This window comes from Haematobia irritans, chromosome 3 (genome assembly GCF_050003625.1).
Source record: "Haematobia irritans isolate KBUSLIRL chromosome 3, ASM5000362v1, whole genome shotgun sequence".
In the NCBI taxonomy this organism is placed as follows: Eukaryota; Metazoa; Arthropoda; class Insecta; order Diptera; family Muscidae; genus Haematobia; species Haematobia irritans.
This window is the reverse complement of record NC_134399.1, coordinates 21,620,094-21,637,102: the sequence shown is the minus strand read 5'-3', so window position 1 is coordinate 21,637,102 and position 17,009 is coordinate 21,620,094. Positions and strand designations below refer to the sequence as shown.

The following is a 17,009-nucleotide window of genomic DNA, read 5'->3' as shown; positions in this document are numbered from 1 at the left end:
TTTTCTTTTGATGCTAAAATTTTTTTTCGTTTGAAGTAAATAAAAAATAAAATTTGATATTTAAGAAAATACTTTAAATCAAAAGAGATTTTCGTTTGTTTAAAATTTCATCCCTGAGGACATTTTTTTTTTCTATGGATGTAATAATACAATATGTATATCAATTTAAAAAGCGGGCTTACTCTTAAAAAGTTTTCAGCTGCTATGTTAAAATACGATTGTTTTTAATTTTGTCAAATATTAAAAATGCCCTTTCAACAGAAGAGTTTAAAAAAGATAACGACAATCCCACGGCGGCGGGTTCTGTGTACCGGATTGACCCGATGGACCCCATCCATTGGCCAGCGGCTGCCACATCAGTGTACGTGTTGTTTCGTCCGTCTTTTTGTGTTGGAGAAGGTGCATCCTGGGGAGCCTTCTCCGTTTGCTGTTGGTCCGAGCCGGGATAGAGGAGAACCCCGGACCATGGTATTGTTCAGTCTGCCGAAACCTGATCCACCACCGTTCGCTTTCGGTCAGGTGTAACCGGTGCTTGGAGTGGGTGCATTACCGGAACTGTTCCGGCTTAACATCGCTGCGGGAGTATAGTCACCCCTGCCAGCATTTCAAAGTTCCATTTCATCCTCATCGCTACCACAGACTCGTAAATGTCACCACAACCATCGCGAACTGTAATGGGGGAAGCATATCAAAAAGTACAAAATGTACATGGAAGTATTTTGCCATCACTACTGTTAGAAGAGCCATTTTATTTTTTGTGAAACGCCAAGCGCAACCAGGTAATCTACCCTGTCAAATGCTTTGGTTAAATCCAGAGCAACAAGCACACCACTCTCAGCAGTATCAACAAACCCCCTTATCGTCCGAAACCTACCTGTCCGAAAACCATACTGAAAACTGCTAAGCATCTGACGATCGTCAACATATTCCTGTATCTGTCTCTTAATTAAATGTTCAGCAATCTTGGATAGAGCTGGGAGAATACAAATTGGTCTCATATCATTAATACAAGTCACATTCCTACTCTTCGGAATAGGGATAACCCGAGCTCTCTTCCAGGCTGTGGGGAAAACAGATGTCATAAACATAGTGTTAAATAGGTGAAATAGACATCGAGAAATATAAGGGAAAAATGTCTTAATAAATTTCATGGGAATTTCAGAAAAAATTTTTCGATGTCATTATCGTTGATACTTATTTTACTCATAGAAAGCGTTTCTGATGAAGTGGGCAAAAAATTGACGACGTAAATCGTTGTTTTATGGAACAAAGAGCAGATAAATTATCTCAGTTTCGTGTTCCTCTAAATTTCGGCAAGGCATGAGAATATGTTTCAACTCGAAAACCAAACATAGTACTGACCTTTAGCGCGGTAATGCGAACGTAATACCTGCATTTTGGAAGAAATTTCCCATAACGATAAGATATGTATATTAGTTTTGTATTGTTTCAGTTTAAAAATGATTAGCATCCCTGTGCTTGTATTTAGAGTGAAACATTTTGGAAGTCGCCATGATTGTGTTTTGCTCATCGTTGGATACCGAATAAAATTGTATTGAGTAACCAAGACAGAATACTAAGTTTTAACAACACACACAAAATTCGATCGATATGTTTTTACGCGTTTCGAAGTAGAAAATTAAAAAAATCTACAAAAATAATTGTGAAACAGCCATAGAAACATCACAAAACGATAAAGGGTAAACAACAACAACTGTATTTATAGAAAATGAACAAGTGCGATATGGGGTGTCGTCAAAAAATATCTTTTACTCGATAAAAGAAGTCTTGAAAAAATTAGTGCAATTAATAGTTATATGCATATATCTACAGTGTTGTGTATTTGTGTTGGTATGATGGTAATGGAAAAGAAAAAGTGGGCGGTTTTGTCGGTGACGGCTAGCATTTTGTTTATGTGGCACTCTACGTTTGCCTTTTATGCTGCACTGTGATATTGTATTTAAACGGTGTAATCATAAAAAATATGATTCCTTACAAATCAGAGATTTTTTTGTGATTTTAATCGGCATGTTGGCACTAGGATGATTAAGTGTGGTGAATATTGTTGAGAAGATTTTTGTGCGTATCAAAGATATGCATTAAGAACCAAAGTTAGCGGTATTTTGCGAGAAATTTTAGAAGAAAAACAGTATGAAAGGATTTTATGTGAACTTTTGTTTTTGCTATACAAATTATTCATTCATTTTCGGAGAATTGGTATTTTGCATTTTAAATGGGGGGTTAAGTGACGTTTACCAACACTATTTTTGTGTTTTTCTTGCCACCGCCGCTGTCAAATGAAAAGTCACCACTACGTCTTTTTATCTTTGCTTTGTCTTTATAACGACATTTGCCGTTGTCAATGTAAAAATCGACAGTCATTTTTCGAGTACTTTTCATAGAAGCGGGACAAGCAGCAGAGATTTAATTTAGTCAAATCGGTGTAAAAGTACTTGAAAATTGCTTGTAATACTTAATTAACAAGTGTATTTATTACAAATTCCAAAAACTGAAGAATATACGGTGCCCGCTTATAAATAAAAACATATGTTAGCAAATAATTAAGAGGCGTTTTCATAAAAAATTATCTTGTGAGCTTCTTCTCTTTTTTACTTATATTCTATGCAAAGAAATAACTTTTTCGTGTTCAATTTTCATTCTTTTTTGCTGCAAGTGCTCATTCACTGATCTTTTTTTTTCTGTAGAATTACGTGTTTTTTGGACGTGTGGTGTATAAAAAAATTGTCGTTCATGTGAAAACCCGTAAATTTCACTTGTGTTAGTGTGTTGGTTAAACAAGGTGTATGTAGAGTCGCTAATAAAAGTTAAAAAAGAGTTAATTTCAAGAAGAATCTTTATTGAAAAAAAAAATTGATTAGGAACGACAAAATTGTCCACTACATTGTTGTGTACTCAATAATATGATAATTGTGGGTGTTTTATTGGTACTCTAGAGACTTGGTGGTTGTACTTAACGAGTATATAGACTCTCAGAAGTGCTTATAAAACCCAGTTGCATCGCTAAATTATAGTTTAAATAAATCACAGATTAACAATGTACAGAAACTATGTCGAAAAGGGTAGGACAATAAATTGAAATCCGTTATCTAAATGAAAAAAAAAGATCATCGAGCGGAACAAATCTCCCAAGCGAAGTGAAAGTCAGGGTTGCCAAATTTTGGAAAATGCATTTCTTGCTGAAAATCTAAGCGCTAATCTGGCCCAAAATGTATGCCAATGTATTGTTTTATTAACTCAAATTTGAAAAAATATATATTTATGAAATTAAGTAAATATCATTAAATTATTGAAAAAGTTTTCATTGTATTTACATAAAATATATATGATAGTCGAAGATAAAACGTTAAAACTTATCTAGACTTGTTTAATTAGTGTTCGCCGTTGGAGCATTTTCCTCTGTAAGGTGGCTACTATGTTCGATTTTGCTGTTATTTCCCATAGTTTTTTGAATCAAGACACAATCAATGCTTTAATACTCAAATTGGACACAATCAATGCTTTAATAATATTTGGTGAAAATTGAACATGGTACCCACCTCTACTAGTCTATTTCCAAAAAAATATATAACAGCTATTATATAGCAAACACGTTTGCTTTTTGCTTTTATTTTGAAAATAAATTAATCGGCTGTGATGAAGAAATTGAAAAGCAACCACAAATACACGCGTAATACACTTTCTTCTTTTATATTTTCAACAACGAAGAATAAAAGTGTCTTCAACAGATGTTCAAAGTGTAACCATCTGCGCCGCAGATTATCTAAAGTGCAAAATTGGTTACATTTTTGGTCTGGCGATGGGTAAAACCTAGAGGTGTGCATGTGAGTAATATTTTGCTCGCGCACACTCACGATGGAGAAATCTTATTCACGCATGTTAGCGCAATGAAAAGACGGGTTGAATTCTTTATTAGAACTAACAATATCATCCTAAGCAAAGTAGAGAGTAAGCAGTGAATTACAATTAAACCAAAATTACAATAATGAATTACCGTTACTTGAGATAAAGAGTAAAAGAGATCAATTTGTATGAATGAGTTGAAATAGATAAATAGATGTTACATAAGACCAAAACAAAATTATGTTAATCCTAACAACGCACACTCACGCACATATTTTTTGGTAGGACTCACGCTCACTAAAATAAAATTTGTACTCACGCACGAAAATCTTTTAAATGTCGTGACTCACGAAAAATATCGTGACTCACGAATAATTTTATGAGTCATTTACCTATAGATCCTGACTGAAAACATGAGTATGGTTAAAATCGAGTGCGTTATAAAACTCTTACCCCCTAGGATGTCACTAAAATTATAAATGAATTCAACTCGTAAGCATTTTATGGTCGTAAGCGGGACATTTTCGTGAGCGTGTTTTTCCGAAATTCGTTACGCACACTCACGAAGATATTATTTTCGTGACTCACGCTAACGCACGACATTTGGTTGGTTAATCAAGCTCACGCACACTCACGCCGTTGCCGTCAGCGTGACTCACGCGTGAAACACGACAATTTCGTGTCACGTGCACACCTCTAGTAATACCCCGACAATCGAACATTCACATTTTGGATAGTCTGCACTGGATATTCCAATCGACCGAACATTTTTGATTTATGGGGGTAAGGTGTAAAATATACAACACATTTTTGCCAATCGAAATCACTATAAGTTTCTCTTTTCTCTCCATGCTCGGTGTTAATTTTTTCACGGTTACTTTTTATGTCACTTCATTTCGGACTTTTCCTTCCAGTTTTAAAAAGGTTTTGTGAAAATATAACTGTCTTACGGTCACTTTTATGCAGCTCCGTTACGCTTTAACTGACAGTTAAAAATATGTAAATTAAAGATATTTTCGTTGAGGGTTAATTTGAACTGAAAAACGTTGTTGAAAACAGTGGAGTTCCTATTAAATACGTTCTGGCATAGGATAGATTACATGACATTCGTTATATGGTTTAAAAGCTATTTAGCTAGTCATGATCTAACGGAAGGAAATTCATGAAAATGGTTATAATGAATATTCTTGCATTTTAAATAAACCGAATATGGTAATTTCCTTATCAATACCCAATATTTCTATAGAAATAAGTGAATGTGGCAACCCTGACAACATACTTCTATTCGGAAAGGTAGGGAGAAAGAATGCTGGTTAGTTCATCGTACACGTAATTACACACTTCTTTTTTTTTGTATGTCATTCACTGATTTTTCGTATATTTTTCGTGTTTTCTCTTTTCCATTATCTCGTTACAACACTAATACTTGAACAACAACACAATATAATACAACTACAAATGCAATACGCACAATGGTAACAAATATAATAAACAACAAAAAATTCAACATACCTTTGCAGTGTTGCATTTCTAAAAAAATCATCTCTCGAAACCAGAAAGGCAAGAAAAACAAATAAAAATTGTGTGCCGGAGTAAAATAGAAAAGGAAGCAGCATCAACAAATTGTGGAAGAAGTGCACAAAATGACTCAAATACTACCCATACGCTTTCAGGAGCATTTACAGGTGAGTTTGTACAAACATTTTATAATGTAACGTAACATGACAAACTGCGGATCATAATCCAATCAGAAAGTACATTCTATGTACTTTGGATTTAGTTGGTCTTCTGGACTATACAGAAGTAAAGACATAGTAGAACTTTACAAATGAACGGGGTAATATGGACAAACTTGTTGAATTTATATGCCTATTTGTCGGCTTAACATAAAGTTTTGGTATGTTAACCATTCTCGAAGATCACTGACTATTTGTTGTAACACCCCCCATTTTTAGGAGTATTTGTATTTCTACTTTATTAGGTATATGTGTACCCAATCTTCAAACCTCTTGTACTATGGAACTTGTTCTTTAATTATTGTTTTCCAAATTTACGATGTCCAAATTACGATGTCCAATAATTTTCTAGTAACATAAGAGATTTTTGTTTGTTTGTGAATACAATTCAAATTAAAACCCGATGGTTTCACTTTGCTCTGAGGCTCAGTAACAAGTCATGCATTATCACAACAAAAATATTGCTATGAGTCATACTTTGGTGAATATCAATCGGTTTTATTGTTTATTGTTGGTTATGGCTTAACAAAATGGGAGGGCGTAAATAAGGTATGCATAAAATATGTGGTTAGATATGTCTTATTTGTGGTTTGATTATGTTGGCTACTAAACGCAATGACATAGACAATAAAAGGGAAAATTAAGTTGAGGATGATAAGATGGAAGGCTATAGCTGATTATGGACCAATTTTTGGGTGGTTTCTTAGGCGTGAACAGGGAAATCGCGAGATTAATGCAGAAATTCTATCGGTCTATATGGATATATTTTTAAATAGTTATGTGAGGTGTGAAAGACGTTACCTGTACGAATTTAAGACTGATCTCGAGAAACCTAAGCTTTCAGAAAGCTTATGTAACCGAATCTATATTTGGAATCATTTCTAATTATACGCCGACGTGAACAAATTTTCGTGTAAATTTTCAGTAGGGTCAGATGTAAAAGTAAACCAGCAGGATGCGCAATTGGTAAAATAAAATTTGATATTTGGAAGCCCAAGAAGTCCCTACGAAAAATGGATCAACCACAGGACCGGTACAGGACTAGTCCCTGGTGTTCATGGACCAGTCCTAGTTCTGGTCAAGACGTATGGAAGGGTCACTTTAACATGGGTTTGTCATTGACGGGGTAAATTTACACTTTAGGACACGTCTTGGATTCGTTCCTTAGAACACGTCCTAGGACATTTTAGTAGTAGCACTCCATAGACAAGTCCTCATGAACCAGTCTCGGACAAACTCTTAGGAATCTGTTTCAGTTCGGTTATCCGAATCGCACCAGAAATGAAAAACTTTTGAAATATATTGAGCAATAGGTTATTCTGGTAATTCTACTTCACTAAATGTGTAGATCCAATAAGATTTTTATATCTAGCGATTATGGAAATCATTAAATTATGACGATTTAAAAACTGCGACAAACTGGATCATCGGTACCAGTCCTGTGATAGGTCCGACAGTGGCAATTTGCACTAATTTCCTGCAGGGGTCAAATGGAAGGACGAGAATGCTTAGATTGAACTCATAATTTCACCACGAGCAAGAATATTTATTATATTTCTTCCCAGAGAAATATTTCGATACCTTGTAATAGAATGCCATATTTAGTATACACTCACCCTATGGTGATTGTTAGGTTAGGTTATGTTAAAGTGGAAGCCCGATTTAGTTTCAGGCTCACTTTGACTATTCAGTCCATTGTGATATCATATTAACTAAAATGGCCGCGAAGGCTTTTGTATTACAACTCTAAATAAATGAAATGAAAAGTTCCTATTACATATAAGCACTTCTAATTTTAACCGCTAAACTTTCTCGAGTATTTTCTTCTGTTGCAACAATCAGTTTGTTCCTAAAACGTTAGTAGACTGCTTAAGTTAACGTTTTCCAGGTCCGCCAGTGATCTAAAGCTATATGCCCCTAGAATTCGCTTACGCCTTACAAAAAATGCAGGACACTCACATAAGAGGTGTTTAATTGATTCCTTTTCCACCACATCATGACAGTTCATACAGTAGTCATTTTGCAAAATCGCCTATCAGACAACGACCAATGATTGTTATAATAATTCCTTGTGGTAAAGCGTAAAGTACAGATTCATTAATATAATGGGCCAATTGAAAAGTCCCCGAGTTACATGTAAATAGCGATAATAGAATTGTATCCAAAATGCATTTATCATCATTAAATCTATATCGTTAGCAGTTCTAACTTTGAAGAGATTTGATGGAATGGAAAAATTATGGTATTGGAAAAATGGATAAATGCAGATTTCCGTGCGAAAAAAAAATTGTTTTTTGTAGGAATAACAGGTTGTCTGATAAGTCCCCGGTCTAAAAAAGAAAAACACTTTTTTTTGTCAAAATCCGTTTTTATTATTCAAAATAGTTCTCTTCAAGAGCGATACAACGATTATAACGACCTTCCAATTTTTTGATACCATTTTGGTAGTACACCTTCGGTTTTGCCTCAAAATAGGACTCAGTTTCGGCGATCATCTCTTCATTGCAGCCAAATTTTTTCCCTGCGAGCATCCTTTTGAGGTCTGAGAACAAGAAAAAGTCGCTGGGGGCCAGATCTGGAGAATACGGTGGTTGGGGAAGCAATTCGAAGCCCAATTCATCAATTTTTGCCATCGTTCTCAATGACTTGTGGCACGATGCGTTGTCTTGGTGGAACAACACTTCTTTCTTCTTCATATGGGCCCGTTTTGCCGCGATTTCGACTTTCAAACGCTCCAATAACGCCATATAATAGTCACTGTTGATGGTTTTTCCCTTATCGTGATAATCGATAAAAATTATTCCATGCGCATCCCAATAAACAGAGGCCATTACTTTGCCAGCGGACTTTTGAGTCTTCTTTCCACGCTTCGAAGACGCTTCACCGGTCGCTGTCCACTCAGCCGACTGTCGATTGGACTCAGGAGTGTAGTGATGGAGCCATGTTTCATCCATTGTCACATATCGACGGAAAAATTCGGGTGTATTACGGTTAACAGCTGCAAACACCGCTCAGAATCATCAACACGTTGTTGTTTTTGGTCAAATGTGAGCTCGCGCGGCATCCATTTTTCACAGAGCTTCCGCATATCCAAATATTGATGAATGATATGACCAACACGTTCCTTTGATATCTTTAAGGCCTCTGCTATCTCGATCAACTTCATTTTACGGTCATACAAAATCATTTTGTGGATTTTTTTGATGTTTTCGTCGGTAACCACCTCTTTCGGGCGTCCACTGCGTTCACCGTCCTCCGTGCTCATTTCACCACGCTTGAATTTTGCATACCAATCAATTATTGTTGATTTCCCTGGGGCAGAGTTCGGAATCTCATTTTCAAGCCAAGTTGTTGCTTCCACCGTATTTTTTCCCTTCGGAAAACAGTATTTTATCAAAACACGAAATTCTTTTTTGTCCATTTTTTTTCACAATAACAAAAGTTGCTTCACAAAAGACGCCATCTATGTGTCAGACTGGGGACTTATCAGCCCGCCTGTTAGGGAGATGACTTGGTCCACCAGACTATCAAGATTTGATATGCTAAGTTTTTCGAGAACGCAAACCACATTTGTTATAAGATAATGGCCAAAATGAAGAATTGGATTTTGAATTTGTTCATCATCCTTCTGCTCTCAGATCTAAAAATGAATACTCCTAATGCAATAACTACTCAACTCGGAAGAATCTATAAACGCAAATCTCTCAACGAGATGACGGAGCCGTCCAATATTCGCTTAACCCTCTACTGGCCCATTTGTTGTATAAAATCAGTAGCACGCTACGCTAAATAAATACATAAATAAATAAAATAAAATATTAGAGTCAGACTAGGCAAATATTTGCCCAAAATGAGTATTTTTGGACCTTTTTCGAAATATCTGAATACCGTTTTTGGGAACTACTCCAATCGCGTTGTTATATACCCAATATTTTTGCTGGTTTGTTTGTGGCGAAGAATTCTTTTTTGATTTCTGTCAAATATTTGCCCATTGCGACTGTACCGTTAGGGTTTATCACACAATAAGGGTAAACCTAGATCCTCATAGGTTGGTGGGCCCTCACGTTAACCATTTCCCGATTATGACTGCAATTCATATATGTAATAAAGCTAAATTAAACGAATATAGCAATATTGGAGTAGTACACAGATCATTATTGCTTTCAATTTGAGAGAGAAGATAATATACCAAACATGAAGAAAAAAATTGAAATACAAAGATGGCTTTGATTGGAATATCATATACTAAATGAGCAAATTTTTTTGGCAGTTGGGGCCCTTGTGGGTGCTACATTTACATATTTGAGATAAAAGATTGCCTCAAAACTGGCCATAATTAACCCTCTGTAGCTGACATCGTAGTCTGATAGACACCTCAAAATAAATTTTCGTGCATATCTTCCTAAAGTACGAAGCATCGATCTCTCCGTTCTCGGTACCTTTTCTCTTAAAAAAACTTATTAGATTTGTTTGCTAAATAACCATATGTTTTTATGGAAAATACGGCCAAAGAGTTTAGAAATTAGATCTGCTGGACCCCACTCCAGTTATATTGTTAAAATTAGACCACCTCAGGTACAGAGGGTTAATATGGAGACTTGTCAGTTTATTACCCATTTTTTATTACTATTTTTTCTTGCAGAAATCGAGTAGTGAAAATTATCCCCACACAATAAATTTTTATTGGAAGGGGATAATTGTAAATGGTTAATTTCTCCATTCTACTCGAAGGAATTGGATAAAAAATCGAGAGCTAAAATAAACTAAAAGTCTACACCAGAAAATTGTTTTTTTGCGCACATTTTTGTTGTTAATTTGGTTGCAGAAAGTTTTCTTAAAAATTCAGGCGCTTTTTAATTTTAAGGCGGTTCAAAGAACAGCTAATTTTTGGTCGTGTTTTCATTAAAGAAACATTCATTTTAAAGTATATCTTTAATATAATACAAAATAAATATAAGAAATGTTAACATTAAAACTAATATATATTTTTTTTAGTGTAAAAATGGAAGGTGTTTGAATTTGTCATTGAGTAGCGGGAATTAGAAAATGAACTACATACATACACAACATGGTAAATTGTCTTGCTTCCATTCATTTAATCCGTATTACAATGCTGTGTATTTACTTTGTGTATTGCTGGTATTGTCATTTCATAATGCTACAAAATAAAAGGAATTATATCACATATGTAGGCATATGAATATCACTAGAAAGCAGCATACACATAAAAAAAAATACGACAAAAGTTTTCGCAGTTCAATAAAGCCTTCTGTATCATCACAAACCATGACTCTATCTTCTCTAACGGTTGTTGTCCCAAATAAAAAAACGCATGCGCTTTATATTTTCTCCAATAGGCACTTGCCTTTACAATGTTGTTATTGTGGTTGTTGTTGTTGTTGTTGTTGTTGTTGTTATGCTCCTATGATTTTGTTATATGTGGCCGACAGACAGACCAGGGTATATCATGTCATACGCTAGATCCAACGATATTGCTATTGTCTTTTATACTCACTCCCTCTATTTCATTGTAAGGTTATTTGCATTCTTTTTTGTTTGCTCCTTCCGCGCCTTATATTTCCTAATGAAACGAGTGCCTCTTAATCGCACACATAGTCCATTCATGTTTATCGACCCCTACACTTTAATGAAGATGAGGTTCGTTGGCTTAATGTCAATATGGAATATGAACATAAAAATATCGCACTTTCTCTTTAAATATTTTTTTTCTTGGGTGTAGGAGGTCAGGCATGAATGGTTGGGTGCTTGTCTTCTTTTGCTATGGCTTATTTTCAATTAATATTAATTGACAAAAATGAGATAGTTTGTTTAGGTAAAGGCATTTACTACGGAAATAAATGGACAAATTATAATAAACATATGTGCACCTTAAGAATATTGAAAAATTAGATGGTGATGGTATTTCTCTAGGGTATAATAGCTTGCTCATATTGCTTTAGAAAAAAACAAAAAAAAAAACTGAAGCCTTATTTCATAATTGAAAATATTTATGATTTGTTAAAACGCAATAATGAACAGATTATGTTGCACTTCGAGAGCCCATTTTGATATTAGGAATTTTATAATTAGTACTACAACCAAAGGGATAATAATATTGGCATTTGAAACATTTATAGAAAACATTGCCATTTCAGGGCAATTTATTCATTCCGAACATAGTGTGACCTTCGAGAACTTTTTAAATGTGGCGGGAAAACTTTCATTCGAAATAAAGATGACCACAATAATTTTAAAACGTTGACAATTTTTTTTATAAAAAATCGAATTAAATGAATTAGTGGGTAAATCCTGCAGACCTAATCATGTACTGCAAAGAACGCAAAATTCCCACTGTTTATGTGGGGGAAATGTTCATTCGATTCTTTCTTCACTACACTCCCTGGAGTTGGCTCACTTGGCTGGGTGTAGAAAGGGTCCGAGATACTCTCGTTATTTTCTTACCACCTGCCTTGGAGCTTGTTCGCATAGATCGGACCGCAGCATGATTTTTACCACAAATCTACCAAATTTATAAAAGTCTCATTTTGAAGGTTTTGATCAAATTTTTGTGGTTAGTATGGAAAATTGTTTATCTCCGAATGAATGAGTGACACCTCCTAACAGCGACAATTTTTTTGTATGAAATAACACGAAAATTAAAATCTTAAAGATATTGAATTTATATTTTATTTTATTTCTTTAAAAATGTCGCAAAATGTTATGTCTATAAAAATGTTCTCAACATTTTATTTCTATATAAAAATTTTCTCAAAATTTTATTTCTGTAGAAAATTTGCTCAATTTTTTTCTATAGGAAATGTTTTCAAAATTTTATTTCTATAGAAAATTTTCTAAAAATTTTATTTCCATTGAAAATTTGGTGAAAATCTTATTTTTATTGAAAATATTCTCAAAATTTTACTTCTATTTCTATAGAAGTAAAAATAAAAATTTTGTATCTTTAAAAAATTTTATTTCTATATAAAATTTTTTCAAAATTTTATTGCTATAGAAAAAATTTATTTCTATAGAAAATATTTCCAAGTTTTAATTCTACAGAAAATTTTGTCAGAATTTAATTTCTATAGAAAATTTTGTCAGAATTTAATTTCTATAGAAAATTTTGCCAAAATTTTATTTATATAGAAAATTTTATCAAAATTTTATTTCGTTGGCAAAAATATAGAATTTTATTAAATATATTATTCCTATAAATATTTTTGTCAAAATTTTATTTCTATAGAAAATATTGTCAAAAATTTTTTCCTGTAGAAAATATTGTCAAAATTTTATTTCTATAGAAAATTTTGTCAAAATTTTATTTCTATAGAAAATTTTGTCAAAATGTTAATTATCTAGGAAATTTTATTTCTATAGAAAATTTTGTCAAAATTTTATTTCTGTAGAAAATTTTGTCAAAATTTTATTTCTGTAGAAAATTTTGTCAAAATTTTATTTCTGTAGAAAATTTTGTCAAAATTTTATTTCTATAGAAAAATTTGTCAAAATTTTAGTTCTGTAGTAAATTTTGTCAAAATTTTATTTCTATAGAAAATTTTGTCAAAATTTTATTTCTATAGAAAATTTTGTCAAAATTTTATTTCTATAGAAAATTTTGTCAAAATTTTATTTCTATAGAAAATTTTGTCAAAATTTTATTTCTATAGAAAATTTTGTCAAAATTTTATTTCTATAGAAAATTTTGTCAACATTTTATTTTTATAGAAAATTTTGTCATAACTTAATTTCTATAGAAAATTTTGTCAAAATTTTATTTCTATAGAAAATTTTGTCAAAATTTTATTTCTATAGAAAATTTTGTCAATATTTTATATCTATAGAAAATTTTGTCAAAGTTTTATTTCTATAGAAAATTGTGTCAAATTTTAATTTCTATCGAACATTTTTGTCAACAGTTTTCTATAGAAAATGTTGTCAAAATTTTATTTCTATTGAAAATTTTGTCAAAACTTTATTTCAATAGAAAATTTTGTCCAAATTTTATTTCAATAGAAAATTTTGTCCAAATTTTATTTCTATTGAAAATTTTGTCTAAATTTTATTTCTATTGAAAATTTTGTCAAAATTTTATTTCCAAAGGAAATTTTTGTCAAAATTTTATTTCTATTGAAAATTTTGTCAAAATTTTATTTCTATTGAAAATTTTGTCAAAATTTTGTTTCTATGGAAAATTTTGTCAAAATTTTGTTTCTATGGAAAATTTTGTCACAATTTTATTTCCATAGAATATTTTGTCAAAATTTTATTTCTATGGAAAATTTGGTCAAAGTTTTATTTCAATAGAAATTTTTGTTAAAACTTTATTTCAATAGAAATTTTTGTTAAAACTTTATTTCTATAGAAAATTTTGTTAAAATTTTATTTCTATAGAAAATTTTGTCAAAATTTTATTTCTATAGAAAATTTTGACAAAATTTTATTTCATTGGCAAAAAGATAGAAAATTCTTTCAAAATTTTATTTCCATAGAAAATGTCAACATTTTATTTCTATAGAAAACTTTGTTAAAACTTTATTTCTATAGAAAATTTTGTTAAAACTTTATTTCTGTAGAAAATTTTGTTAAAACTTTATTTCTGTAGAAAATTTTGTCAAAATTTTATTTCTATAGAAAATTTTGACAAAATTTTATTTCTATAGAAAATTTTGACAAAATTTTATTTCTATAGAAAATTTTGTCAAAATTTTATTTCTATAGAAAATTTTGTCAAAATTTTATTTCTATAGAAAATTTTGTTAAAATGTTATTTCTATATAAAATTTTTTCAAAATTTTATTGCTATAGAAAAAAAATATTTCTATAGAAAATATTTCCAAATTTTAATTCTACAGAAAATTTTGTCAGAATATAATTTCTATAGAAAATTTTGCCAAAATTTTATTTCTATAGAAAATTTTGTCAATATTTTATTTCTATTGAAAATTTGGTCAAAATTTTAATTCTATAGAAAATTTTGTCAAAATTTTATTTCTATAGAAAATGTTGTCAAAATTTTATTTCTATTGAAAATTTTGTCAAAACTTTATTTCTATAGAAAATTTTGTAGAAATTTTATTTCTATAGAAAATTTTCTGAAAATTTTATTTCTATAGAAAATTTTGTCAACATTTTATTTCTATAGAAAATTTTGTCAAAATTTTATTTCTATAGAAAATTTTGTCAAAATTTTAATTCTATAGAAAATTTTGTCAAAATTTTAATTCTATAGAAAATTTTGTCAAAATTTTTTTTTCTATAGAAAGTTTGGTTAAAATTTTATTTCTATAAAAAATTTTGTCAACCATTTTTTTTCTATCGAAAATTTTGTCAACATTTTACTTCTATAGAAAATTTTGTCAAAATTTTATTTCTATAGAAAATTTAGTCAAAATTTTATTTCTATAGAATATGTTGTCAAATTTTTATTTCTATAGAAAATTTTGTCAAAATTTTATTTCTATAGAAAATTTTGTAATTTTTTTTTTTTTAGAAAATTTTGCCAAAATTTTATTTCTATAAAAAATTTTGTCAAACTTTTTTTTCTATAGAAAATTTTGTCAACATTTTACTTCTATAGAAAATTTTGTCAAAATTTTATTTCTATAGAAAATTTAGTCAAAATTTTATTTCTATAGAATATGTTGTCAAATTTTTATTTCTATAGAAAATTTTGTCAAAATTTTGTTTCTATAGAAAATTTTGTAAATTTTTTTTCTATAGAAAATTTTGCCAAAATTTTATTTCTATAGAAAATTTTGTCATAATTTAATTTCTATAGAAAATTTTGTCAAAATTTTATTTCTATAGAAAATTTTGTCAAAATTTTATTTCTATAGAAAATTTTGTCAAAATTTTATTTCTATAGAAAATTTTGTCAAAATTTTATTTCTATAGAAAATTGAAGTACTTCTTACTAATCTACCAAACAGTAACAAATCTACAATTTTTGGTAGAATTCTACCAACTGTGGCATTGAACTCGTTTATCCGGACTTTTGAATATTTTGTGTTATATGGTTTTGTTGCTTCCATAAATCTTGTCATAGATAATGTTACTCAAGCAGTTAGTTTATTCATTTTATTACAGGCAGATTTTTTGAATGAATTCTGTTGTGGCCGCTGAATTTAAATGTAATTTTCATTAATAGGCAAAGACATATTCTGCACCCTTCTCGTCAATGGACCTACATTAAGTTTTTGAGTCTTTTATCCGAAATATAATATTTGAAATACTTTTTGTATTTTTTTAGTCTTCGTTTTATTAAAAATTATTCAACGCTAAGCTTAGGGTGGCACCTACAACATTCGAGTAAATGTTTGATTAAGCTTAGTTTACATAGGGGACATCATTAAAAGGAATGTCGTAAGCTTGTCATAGGCAATGAGTAAGTGTACTTATTGCATTAAACCTCTATTTTAGTAACAATTGTTGCTTCATATATTGTCATAGTTGTTGTTGAACTCATTCCATAGCCTACAGCAGTCTATTCCATTTTGATATTCTTTTAGCTTAAAACCAGTTTTCAGTTTTCCTTCAATTGAATATAAGCACAGAGGCAAATTGAGGTTAAAGAAGACACTCGGTGAGATGGCAAATGACAACATTATGATGAACATACAATTTACAAAAACAATTCATAAGTAACAATTTGCTCAGTTCAGGCGGTTTTTCTCTAATGTTAACATTCCGACTCGGGTTTGACAGACACGAGACGAGACCGACCACAAAATGTTGCTATTGAAATGAAAATCAAGAAAAAAAAATAAAAGCCGGCTTTTATGACACAAATTAGCACTTGAAATGAATAACGTGTAGAAAATAAAATGACGATAAGTGAGAGAATTTTTGTGTACAGCTTCAAACAATTGAGAATAAAAATAAATTTCGAAATGTATTTTCTTCGATTTATTTAAATTTTTAAATTAAAAAGGGATTTTGATATATGCAGATGATATGAAAATTTTCTATTGTAAGGGAAAGTAAATCCGTATATGAATATTCGTTTCAGAGCCACATAAAAAAATTATTTATATACGAATATAAAAAAATGTTTTGCTATATAATCCTCCATAGAAACTGGCATAAATTGGCCAAATGGGAAGAGATAGAAAAGCCAACTTTTAACCAAAAATACACTGAAACGATAGCTTTCAATTGGTATAAAAGTCTGTCAAAAGTCTTCCGAATCGCAGTAATGTTGCAATACAAAACAGTGGGAAATGTGTGAACAAAGTGGAGGTAGTGTGCTCTACGAGAGAAATGTGACCACTATGCCTAAATGGAAAAAAGATGGTCATCCAGATTAATATGTGAAACATAACAGGTTTGCTGATAAGTCCCCGGTCTAACAAAGAAAAACACGTTTTTATTATTCAACATAGTGATATTATTCATCAAGAGCGATACAACGAT

The 17,009-nt window shown here is 31.0% G+C and overlaps 1 protein-coding gene across 2 annotated transcripts in view; it reads left to right on the top strand.

Moving 5' to 3' along the window:
* The first annotated feature begins 1,560 nt into the window (after positions 1-1,560).
* Chc (clathrin heavy chain) overlaps positions 1,561-17,009 on the top strand; it is a 31,768-nt gene continuing 16,319 nt past the window's right edge. The window contains exons 1-2 of one of the 2 annotated variants that reach the window (XM_075300071.1): positions 1,561-1,700; positions 5,382-5,546. In XM_075300071.1, the coding sequence (XP_075156186.1) occupies positions 5,505-5,546 (42 nt within the window). In that variant the 5' untranslated portion in view covers positions 1,561-1,700; positions 5,382-5,504. Of the gene's footprint in view, positions 1,701-2,382; positions 2,592-5,381; positions 5,547-17,009 lie in introns of those variants that run through there. The other variant, XM_075300070.1, reaches the window with a different exon arrangement.